At 35.4% G+C, this 12,524-nt stretch overlaps 1 protein-coding gene across 1 annotated transcript in view; it reads left to right on the forward strand.

Annotated features, from left to right (window-relative positions):
• The window catches only part of C17H2orf73 (chromosome 17 C2orf73 homolog), a 29,835-nt gene extending 18,539 nt beyond the window's left edge, over positions 1–11,296 (forward strand). Inside the window, exons 4-5 of the mRNA XM_010378895.2 lie at positions 9,551–9,666; positions 10,770–11,296. Coding sequence (XP_010377197.2) covers positions 9,551–9,666; positions 10,770–11,129 — 476 coding nt within the window. The 3' untranslated portion in view covers positions 11,130–11,296. The remainder of the gene's footprint in view (positions 1–9,550; positions 9,667–10,769) is intronic.
• The last annotated feature ends 1,228 nt before the right edge of the window (positions 11,297–12,524 follow it).

The raw sequence follows: 12,524 nt of genomic DNA on the forward strand, positions 1-12,524 counted from the left end.
CATCTGAATATCTTCTCTGATGTTTTCATGTTTAGATATTCCTCGCTATTGTGGGCTTCTGTAAAAGTCTCATATGCTTGTATAAATGAACATAGTCGTTATGTCTGATTTTAATAGGTGTAATGTCTGAATAAGGAATTTCCCTCTATGATAACTCGGATTACTTTCTCCCCCGTTTATTTCCATGAAGAAAAAAAAATTTTTTTGAGACGGAGTCTCGCTCTGTAGCCCAGGCTGGCGTGCAAGTGGTGTGATGTCGGCTCACTGCAACCTCTGCCTCCCAGGTTCAAGTGATTCTCCTGCCTCAGCCCCCCAAGTAGCTGGGATTACAGGCACCCACCACCATGCCCAGCTAATTTTTTAAAAATATTTTTTAGTAGAGACAGGGTTTCACCAAGTTGGCCAGGCTGCTCTTGAACTCCTGACCTCAGGTGATCCACCTATCTCAGCCTCCCAAAGTGCTGGGATTACAGGTGTGAGCCACTGTGCCCAGTCAAAGAATTACTTTTAAAGTTATTATTTGTGAGATTGTGAGAGGTTTTAGATTACTATTTAAAAGATTCATTTTAATTGATTTAATTGACTTCCTTCTGAAATATTGGTTTTAGTTATTTGCATAACAAACTACCTCAAATTTAATTGCTTAAAACAACAATCATGTTATTAGCTTAATGTTCTGCAATCTTGGCTGAGTTCAGCTGGGTAGTTCTTGGTCTGGTCTTGGTAATGGTCACTTGTGTGGCTGCATTCACGTGGCAGATGGACTGAGGACCGGACTCAGCTGGGATGCAGGAATGACTGGGCCTCTCCTTCTCCATGTGGTCACTCCACGTGGTTTCTCCAGCAGGGTAGCTGGACTTCTTACTCCCAAGAATGCAAAAGCAGAAGCTGTAAGGCTTTCTTAAAGTTTATGGCTAGTATTGGCATAGTGTTACCTCTGTCATATCCTGTTCGTTAAAGCTAATCATAAGACCAGTCCACATTTATGGGGAGGGGACTATACAAGGATTTGAATACTGGGAGGCCTGATTCATTGGGGCCAGCAACTTAACAGACTACCACAATACCCTTAAACAGTTATTTAAATGAGAGTTTAGAAGTAGCCAACTCTTCACCTTTCATTGTCTGAAAATGTCTTTAAGTTACCCACACTCTTTAATGAATGAAAGCATAGCTAAATGTAGAATTCTGGGTTCAGAATTAATTACCCTTTACACTTTAAAGATATTATTCCATTGTCTCCTGGATTTTATTGTTATGTCAAGTCTGCAGGAAGTTCAAATTTTTTGAGGGTTATCTGTTTCAATGTAAGATTTTTAATTTAATTTTAAGATTTTTAATTTTCTATATAAAAAGGTATTCATAGTTACTTATGATTTAAATATTCCAGTTTGAACATTATAAATTTTAAAAATGTTTCCTTAAGTCTTTAATTTTTAAGTATTGTATAAAATAAAAATAACGTCTTTCACTTGTTTGACATTTAAATCAAGTTGAACAAATGAAATATATCTTAACAATGACTCATTTACGAAACATAGTCAATTTCTGTTAGCATTTTAAATTGCAAGTTTGTTGATTTAATTATGTTCTGTTTTCCAGAAGTACCATTCAACCAGCAATCTCATTATTGGGTATATACCCAAAGGAATATAAAGACACATGCATGCATATGTGTTCATTGCAGCACTATTCAGAATAGCAAATGCCCATCAACTGTAGACTGCATAAATAAAATGTGGCACATATACACCATGGAATACTATGCAGCCATATAAAGGAATGAGATCTAGTCCTTTGCAGGAACATGGATGGAGCTGGAGGCCATTATCCTTAGCAAACTAATGCAGGAATAAAAAACCAAATACCACTTGTTCTTATAAGTGGGAGCTAAATGATGAAGACACATGGACACATAGAATGGAACACCAGACACTAGGGCCTGTTGGATGCTGGAGGGTGGGAGGAGGGAGAGAATCAGAAAAAATAACTAATGGGTACTAGGTTTAACACCTGGGTGATAGAATAATCTGTACAACAAACCCCCATGAGACAAGCTTACCTATATATAATAAACTTGCACATGTACCCCTGAACTTAAAACATTAAAAAATAATAGTTATTATATTCTGTTTTCTTCTCAAATACTTTAAACATCTTCACAAGGAAAACTTAAAGCTATGACAATCAAAACATTTCCAAATACTTAAATAATTTCTATAAATTCAATAAAATCTAATAAATCTTATAAAACCTAATAAACCTTGTGGCTACTGTGGGCTTACTACCTATGGGGTAGCCCTGTTTCACAAGGAGAAGAAAAAAAAAACCTAATAAATCTTGCAAAACTTTGTAAATCTGATAAATTCAGATATATTAAATATTTTAATACTGTTTATCAACTTAATCAGATTTCCCTGAAATTGTCAGCACAACACTAGTATTTGATCAAAATTTTTTTGACATAGTGTACTAAATAACAAATTATAGATTTAATTGTCTTTGCATTCTCTTCTGTATATTTGATCTCAAACCTTCCCAGAATTAAAAAAGTTTACCAACCATTTACCTTAGTAGTGTGAATCCCAGAATATTGGTTTTGAGTATTCGTAAAGCATTAAATTTGTTTTATATTTGTTTTGAAAAGAAACTACTCTATAACCAGTCTTTACTTGTTACCCTATGAGAAAAAATGTCTGATATGCTATTTGTATTTAATCTGATCCATGGCTAGGTATTACTGTGATTATTACAGACGGTGTTAACTGACAAACAAAAATTGTATGTATCTATACAAAACATCATTACAACATGATGTTTTGAAATATGTATACATTGTGAAATGGCTAATTAAGATATTTATTTCCTCACATCCATTATTTTTGTGGTGAGAACACTTAAAATCTATTATTTTAGCAGTTTTCAAGAGTACAATACATTAACTATAGTTAACATGTTGTACAGTCATCCCTCAGTATCCAGGGGATTGGTTTCAGGACCCCTATGTATACCAAAATCCACAGATGCTCAAGTTCCTTATATAAAGTAGTGTAGCATTTGCATATAACCTGTGGACATCTTCCCATATACTTTGAATCATCTCTAGATTACTTAGAATACTTAATACAATGTAAATGCCATGCAAATATTTGTTATTGTGTTTTTTTATTTGTATTATTTTTGTTGTTTATTTTTCCTGAAAAGTTTCAATCCATAGTTGGTTGAGTATGTGGATACAGAACTTATGGATAGAGAGTACCACCTGTACATCAGATCTTTTAAACTTATTGTTCCTCTCTAACTGAAATTTTGCATCCTTTGACCAAAAAAGTCTCCCCAGTCCTGCTCCCTCCAGAGGGGTTTTATTGATGACAGATTTTGCTTTATGCAGTTCACTTACTAAAACATCAGTATAACTTAAATTCATCATACATACATCTCCTTGCAGTAGGTAGATGTAAACTCTGTTGTCCGAGGATTTTTCAGGTGTGGAAATTGCTGTCATATGATTTTAACCCAGTAGAAAGCATAGCATATACATCTCCAGTTTGGGGCGGCTTATTTGCCCCAACTGTCACTGTCACCTTAGGCAGCTGTCATGTTAAACAATTGTCCCTGATTGTTTTGGATGAACACCTGGTCATGGGGTGAGGCAGGGGCAGGGTGGCGGGGGTGCATAATTCACTTTGAGGGCTCTGAGTCATGTCTATAAAGATGAACCCTGCCAGCCAGGTTAAATAATGACAGTTCTCTGAGTTGGTATTTGTGAGACACTCCAAACCCCTCCTGCTTCTTCCAGTAACTGATAGACTTCTGGTTTTCCTCATAATTGCAGGGCTCTTGGTTTTCAAGGCTTCTGCAGAGGGGAGATAGGAGGATGGAAACTGCATGAGTTAGAATATCATCAAACTTGCTTTTGTTATCAAGATTAAGCCATTTTTCTTGAATAAATGCTCCTTAGATTATTGCATGCCTTTGGTTAATTTCCCGAGTTCTAAAAAAGAACTCGGGAAATTGATTTTGATGACTTTTGCCAGTGTATTCATTGCTTTTGTGGAGAAGCAGCTTTTTCAAACGTCCTTACTCTGAAATTAGCACTGATGTTCTGTCCCATTAGTTTCCATGTTACAAATATCTCCTTCCATCTGCCATCTCTATTAGCTTTGCCCATGGTGTCTTTCGTCGAGCAGTTATCCTATGTTTTTTAATATAATCAAGTTTTTACCTTATGGGTTGTGTACTGGCTATTTTAAGAAGGGTTTTCCTACCCTTGGGTAACAAATGTTTTCCCCTACATTTTCTTCCCTTGATTTTGTACTTTTACCTTCTATAATTAGGTCTTTAATCTTAGAGTCCACCATGTGTGCACTATTAAATAGGGAATCAATTCCATTTTCCAGCATGGAGTCAACCACTTTTTTGAATACCATTTATAAAATAATCTGCACTTTCCCCATTTACTTATAGGACCTCCTTAATTTTATGTTAAGTTTCCATATATAAATGAGTTTGTGTGCAAGCTCTCTGTTATGTTACTTAGGTTAATTTTCAGTTCTTGGATCAGTACCAAAATATTTTAATTATATGGATTTTTATCTGGTATTAATATCTGATATGGAAAGTCTCAATTATTTACCCTTTCAGAGCTGATCTATTTATGGGATTTATTTTTCTATTTAAACATTGAAATGTATGATATTCCTCAAAATATCCAGCTAGAATTTTGATTGGGTTGTGGTTACATTATATATTAATTTAGGAAAAAGTCACCACTATAATAAAATACTATCATCCTATTCAAGAGCATAGAATGTCTATTCAGTTCTACTTTTAGGTCTTTAACAGAATTAAAAATTTTTCTCTATAGAGATCTTGTGAATGCTTTTTTAATTTCTAGAAACTTCATACTATATAGTTTGTTTCTACTAAGAATATGTTATTTTTTATTATATCTTCTATTACTATATACAATAGTTACACTGTTGTAGAGAAATGCTCTTGATTTTTTATTTTTATACATTTATCCAATGTCTGTTTACTTTACCATACTCTTATTCTCATAATTGATGGACTCTTGTGGTTTTTCTACTCAGGTAATTATATCACCTACAATTACTTTTCTTCCCCCTTTGTAATCATTACACTACTTTTTCTTTTTTATAGTATTTACCAGGGTCTCCATTAATATGTTAATAGATAATATAATAGTTATCACTATTGTAAAGAAATGCTCTTTTTTATTTTTATACATTTATCCAATGTCTGTTTACTTTGCCATACTCTTATTCTCATAATTGATGGACTCTTGTGGTTTTTCTATTCAGGTAATTATATCACCTACAATTACTTTTTTTCCCTCCTTTGTGATCATTATACTACTTTTTTCATTTTTATAGTATTCACCGGGGTCTCCATTAATATGTTAAACAATAGAATTTTAGTTCTGAGTTTTTATGGGTATAATACTTAGAATTTTCTGTTCTTTTATCCTTATCTTTTTCAGGAAACAAAAATTTTTGTTATTTTCTTTCTTATATCTCAGACATCCTCTTTGATTTATTTCTAGTCTTACTTGAGTTCTTCCTCTAGTTTTTCAAAGTAGGTCTGTTTTTTGGGGAAATCATCTGAGGCCTTCCTTTCCTCCCTGTATTTTTTAAATTTTGGCTTCACAGTTAAATGAAAATTTGGTTGGATATAAAAACTCTAGGCTTAAAGTGCTTTTCCTTTTAATATTAAAAAAATTAATTATCTTGTGTCCAATGTTGCTGTTGAGAAATTTGATAGTAACCTGTTGTTACTCCTTCATAATTTACCCTTTGAAAGCATTTATAATTTTTCTTTGTCCCAGATGATCTTAAATTTCTCTATTAAATGTCTTAGATGTGAGTTTTTCCTTTATCTGTACACTGCAGGATTGAGAGGAGAGTGAGAAGCCCAGCTAGGGTGTAAAATTTAAGGAGGCACTCGCTCCCAGGGTCATGCAAGCTCCTCCTTAAAGTTTTGCATCCTTTGTGCCTCACTGCCTCATCTTTCTCCGGCCCCTGCTACCTGTTGGATATTTTGTGAGCTCTTTCAATCTGAGGTGTTTGATCTTTCTTTAATTCTTGGATATATATCATCATCATTTTCTCAAATATTTCCTTCCCTTCCCTCTATTTCTTCTTCGTTCTGGTGTTGATACTTCCACCTTCCATGCCTCTGAGCTTTTCTTTAATATATTTCTTTATCTTTTCCTGCTGCCTTCTGGGACAGCTTCTCAGTCTGATTTTCTAGTTCATGATTCTTGTTGTTTAGACCATCTATTTTCTTGTTTTAACTGTTATATTTTTTATTTCTAACATTTTAGATTATTCCTTTTTATGACCTGTTCTTGTTCATATTAACAATACCTTCTTCTGTATCTTTGAGGATATTTGTTGTGCTTATTTTAAATTCTTGGTATATTGGTTCTGATAATTCTGCTTCACACAGTATATGTTTTAAAATTTTCTTTCTTTTATAGTCAAATTTATGGTAGATCATGTTCCCCTAGGGGAATCAGTAGCCCTCTGCAGGCAAAGGCTGAAGACCAGGGTCTGGTTTGTGCGCCTGCCACTAAATTTAAGGAAAGAAAATGAGACTCAGGCTGGAGAGCTTCTGGTACCAGAAACCCTATTTTGACCATTGTTAATTACTGTCACTCTACTGGGCTGGTCCTCTAGTCAGGAATTCACCCTACCACCCTTAAACTGCTTTTTAAAAAAGGCATCACTGAGAAGGCAGTATGCTGATGTTTTTAATTCACCAGCATTGATGGTTGCTGGGGGAATGATGCAGGAAGAAATGCCCAAGGGGGCAACATGTCCCCGTTTTCATCAGCTCCTTATCCTGGAGGGACTTCTGTGCTCTTCTGATATTACTGTGTTGACAACAAATGACTAGGCAGTTGCTGCCAGTTTCTGTGGCCCTGGGCAAGCATGATCTTCCCAAGAAAATGTGAGGGAAAGTCAAGAGCGGATTTTAAAAGCTCTCCCCCAACCTATTCTCTCTTGGCTACATCTGACCTTCCTACCCTCCAGCCCAAACTGCAACTAACCCTTCATACCAGCTCACTAAAGCGTTTAGGTTTCTCACAGTTTTTTTGATAGCTCCGGTTCCTGTGTCCTTCTCCCTTCCATGGTTTCCCCTTTTGTCAGGATACAAAAGAGCTGGCCCTTTGCTAACTTTGAAGACTCCATAATTTGACCATAGCATCCTAGAGACTTCACAAACGCTGCCCTTAATTTTCACAATGCCAAAAGCAAATTATTATTTTCTTCATTTTAGAGAGGAGGAAATAGAAAATTTCAATGAAGTTCAGTGATTTTTTTCAAAGTCACAACTAAGAAATGTGGTAAAGCCAGAATTCGAAAACATGTCTATCTTATTCCCAAATGCATGCTTTGGATATTTCATTACCACCACCTAATCAATGCCTACATTTGGAGCTGCTTCATTCTGTCTATCCACGAAGTTATGAAACTGTGTTCAAACATACTCATATTCTGTGAGTTGGACCATGATATTCATCAAAAAAAAAATGGTCATCTTTTCCCACTTGGTGGAAAATAAGTTATGCATAGAATTTTCTGTGTCATGCTTATTAAATCTTTGCACTGCCTTTTTTTTTGTGTTCTAGCAAGTCCTAAAAGAAAGGTAATGATTTAGTAGAAAATGAGTTTTGAGCAGTTGATTGCAATTAGAAATCAAGAAAATGTTAACAGTTAACTTTTTTATACTGCTAACTGGGAGAAGATTGACATTTTGTATCATGTAATGTTTAAGTATTTGAATACTCATTATTCTTGCTAATAAAGTTAGCTCATAACAATGTCTGAATATCAAAGTGAATTCATGAATGCTTAATAAATGTAAATTTACTAACATTTTTCTTATGTATTCCTCTAATTTTAAAGGTGTGATTTTTAAAAATTAAATTTTTTAAATAGTTAATATATGCATATAGCCCAAAATTCAAATGGTACAAAAAGATATACAGTGAAAATTGAATCCACTTCTCCCCACCTGTGTCCTCCAGTCACCCAGTTCTCTTTCCCTACAGTCACCACTGTTACCAGTTTGTTACATAGCATTTCGTAGATACATTAGGTGTACATAAACTCTTACATACTTTTTTTTTTTTTTGAGACAGAGTCTCACTCTGTCACCCAGGCTGGAGTGCAGTGGCACGATCTTGGCTCACTGCAACCTCCGCCTCCCAGGTTCAAGCGATTCTCCAGCCTCAGCCTCCTGAGTAGCTGGGACTGCAGGTGTTCGCTACCATGCCTGGCTAATTTTTTTTTTTTTTTTTTTTTTTTTTGTATTTTTAGGAGAGATGGGTTTTCACCATGTTGGCCAGGGTGGTCTCGATCTCTTGACCTTGTGATCTGCCCATCTCGGCCTGCCAAAGTGCTGGGATTACAGGCGTGGGCCACTGCGCCCGGCCACATACATATTTTTTAAGGGAGAAATTTTTCTCCTTGATAGAATTTTACTTCACTAAATTCTTTTTATTGCCAGCAACAGTACTGAAAGTTGCTCTGATTCTTTAAATAACTTTCTCTGCTAAAAGTAAAACTGAGTTTTAAAAATTATTTAACATGTTAAACATACATGGAGCAGAGACCAATATAATGAACTCATATACTCATCAACCAGATTGAAAGATTATTTAAAAGCGATTTTTAAAGGATTTCATACTCTTGCAGATTTTTCAGAACCCCTGTTATTGGGTGAAACGAAAAGAATGATGTGTTCAACTACAACTGCAGCAGCCCTAGAGTCTTCCAATGGATTCCATTAGTGCTAGCTTCAGCATACAATTTCTAGTCCATGGCCATAGCCACTGGCCAAACTATAGATTCAACATAGAATTTTTCATACTCTTTCTAGTAGTGAAAAGTTAACAAATTATAGTTATGCTTTCCCTAAAACATATTGGTATCTGTGTAAAAAGCATATCTAACAGTTTTTTTTTTTTTTTTTTCTTAATGAGACAAGATCTCTCTTTCACCCAGGCTGAAGAACAGTGGTGCAGTCATGGCTCACTGCAGCCTTGAACTGTTGGGCTCAAGTGATCCTCTCACCTTGGCCTTCCGAATAGCTGGGATCATAGGCACATGCCACCATGCCTGGCTAATTTTTTGTAGAGATGGGGTTTCACCATGTTCCCCAGGCTAGTCCTCAAACTCCTTGGCTCAAGCAATCCTCCTGTCTTGGCCTCCCAAGGCATCCTGGGATTACAGGTATGAGCCACCATGCCTGACCATATTATTATATTAATTTTAGTTTTAAAAATTACTAATAATTCCACACGTGGGGCTAATTTGATTATTTTGATTTGGTTCCTTTCATGAAGAAAGAATGGTGAATCCATTCTATTTATTATTTAGATGTGTGTAAATAATCTTGCATATTTAAAGAATTTAGTTTTGTTACCATATTTTATAAAGCATGAATATTATTAATACTGATTATATTTCCATAAACAAATCTAGTTTTTTGTCCTGACTTCACAAAATCTTTTTTTCAGTTCCACTTGTCTCTCCTGGTGCATCAACAGAACTTCAAAACAATTTTATAGAATGTATCTCTTTTATACATCAATATGATGCCAGGAAAACTCCAAATGAGCCTCTCCGGGGAAAGGTGAGACAGTATTTAGAATTAATTATTTAATACTTCAAGACAGAGTAGATTTATAGAACTTTAAGCCTTTTCAAGTCATAATTATCTTTCTAAACGTCTATTTAAACAAACTACTATAGTTATTAATAGGCTAGAATCTTAGCCACATACCATAGGAAAATGTGAGGAATAATAGTATCCTAGTATGGTGGTGCCACCTGTAGTTCCAGCTACTCAGGTGGGTGAGGTGGGAGGATTGCTTGAGTCCAGGAGTTCAAGGCTGCACTGAGCCATAATTGTACCACTGCATTCCAGCCTGGGTGACACAATGAAACCTCATCTCAATCAATCAGTCCAAACATTTGAATCAGTCTTTGGAATTTGGTCTACTTAAATTATTGAAATAATTTGTATAAAAAAAAATCAAGGCATGCTGGGTACAGTGACTTGATGCCTGTAGTCCCAGCTACTCTGGAAGCTGAGGTAGGAGGATCACTTGAGTTTGAGGCCAGCCTGGGCAACATAGCAAGGCCCATTTCTAATAATAATAATAATAATATCAAAGCAGTTTGACAAATGTTTTGATATGCTTAATACATGTGTGTGGCAGGGAGATGCATATAAGGTTTATAAAGCCAAATAGAAATGTCATTGTCAATTATTGGATTTTTTCCAACTATAGATGTTTGCTTTAATATTTCATTATTACTTATCTGTTCATTAGCAGTAATAGGCATTTGGGATGCAATCATAAATTCTTAGGTCTATGAACTGTAGTTTTGTTGTATCCATAGCAATCTTTAGAGCAAGAAATGAAATTTGATGTAAATAGTCTATACGGTCCAAATGATAAAAAAGTTGAGAATGGGAGATGAGCTGCTGCTTCTTTGACTTTCTGCTTTTTTCCTTCCTGTTCATTTTCTGATGTACCCTATTTTATAATTTAAAAGGTTCACCCATATATGGTGGTGTCTAGTTTGAGACTAAGGTGACACCAGTGAAGAGGCAGAGAAGTGCCTGCGTCACTGACTAGGACTTGAGCTAACCCACAAACTCAGTTCACAGCTGCATCTTCCAGTAATCTGTGTTCTCCTGGTTAATGTCTACTTTGTTTTCTTTTCCAGAGACATGGAGCTTTTGTACACAGAGAGATAAAACCAGGGAGTAGGCCAACAGTTCCTAAAGGAACAGAAGTAGTACTGAACGCTCCAGGGTCACGTTCATCAGAACAGTCCGAAAAAACAGAGAAAGGAAGCTCAGCGGAAAGCAGAATGATCTCACCAGGTCTCTGCCAACAAAATTCCCAAGAGCTGTTAGAGACTAAAACTCACTTATCAGAAACAGACGTCAGACGGGCAGCCAAGGCATGCCCCAGCAATCCTGAGAGCAGAGAAAAGATCGCAGGCGCCACTCAAACAACTGTAGGAGATGCTCTTTTCACTAGGCACAAGCCTTTAAATCCACCAATTAAAAAATCAGAATAAATTACGTTCTTCAGATAAAACTATAATCCCTAGAATATGGGGAAATTTCACAATCATCATCTTGGCCCTCACATTTACTTTTCTGTTACCAGTAACTTCAGAACATACAATTTATGTAAATGGAAAAAGAGAAAAAAGACAATTAAAATACAACCAAATGTTATTAATAAGTGTGGTCTCCAATAAGTGGAGTGAGACATTATTTCTATGTCACATTCTTCATAAACACAACTTTGTTTTGCACAACAAATGAACATAATTAACAAATGTAAGACTTTTAGAAGAGAGGCCCTGTTAGACGTAAGTGACAGCTTTGGAATCAAACAGAGTTGTAATGTTGGCTTCACTTCATTCCTTAAGCTGTGTGACCTTGGGTAAGTAACTTAACCCAACTTCAGTTTTTTCAACTGTAAAATTAGCAAAATAGCAACTTCATAAAATTATTGAGGATGTGATTATGCACATTGATCAATAAGTGGTCAATGTAATCATATCATCACTGCTACTATAATTCAATTTTCAATTTAAGGATAATGTTCTCTTATATATTTAAATTTTCCTCCTTATTCTAAAACTTAGAACTCCTCCATATATAATTCAGAGTGTGAAAATCTAAAAATACTTCTGCCAGTACAAGATGCACACGCAGACACATACACACTTAATTCAAAGACGTGTGGGTACTTAGAATATTGAAGTATTTTCTAAATTGTTTTCTTTTTACTCAGATCATTTCTAACACCAACTCAGCCTTTGCTTTTTGGATGAGTTTGGTAAGGATTAATTCCACCTTGCTTTCTGGATGAGTTTGGTACGGATTAATTCTTCTTCCAATTTCGTGTGTTTTGTGTGCCGCGATGTATTATAAGATATGTTATATTGCATACAAGTGGAAGCAGGTGGAGTATTCCTCTGCTATAAAGAGTGTTTACAAATTTCCATGGGGGAATATCAGCTGCTCACTATTATCTGCAGTATTGGTAAGACTACAGCTTTATCTTTATCCCTTTATTCTCCATTAAAGAAATTGTAATACATTGCAAAATAATGAATATCATTGTTATATATTGTTTTGTGTTGGGGACTTCTAGTTCTTGCCACATATATATCTCCAATATATATTTTGGAGATCTTTCCTTGTCAACACATGTAGGCTACCTTGTTATTTTAATAGCTCCATCGTCTTCAATAGCATAGGTATACTACTATAAAATTGGAAAAATAAGAATGCAAGTTTTGGCATGAGGGCAGGGAAGGGAGAGGTTGTCAGCATGTTTGGAAAAAGATCTTAAAACCTAGGGACTTGAATTTTTATCCTCATTGGAACAGGGATGGAACCTTATGTCTTCCAAAGTAGAAAGATAGAATTGAAATCTGCATAAAGCTAGAACTCTC

The sequence above is a fragment of the Rhinopithecus roxellana genome, chromosome 17 (assembly GCF_007565055.1).
Source record: "Rhinopithecus roxellana isolate Shanxi Qingling chromosome 17, ASM756505v1, whole genome shotgun sequence".
NCBI classification, from domain to species: domain Eukaryota; kingdom Metazoa; phylum Chordata; class Mammalia; order Primates; family Cercopithecidae; genus Rhinopithecus; species Rhinopithecus roxellana.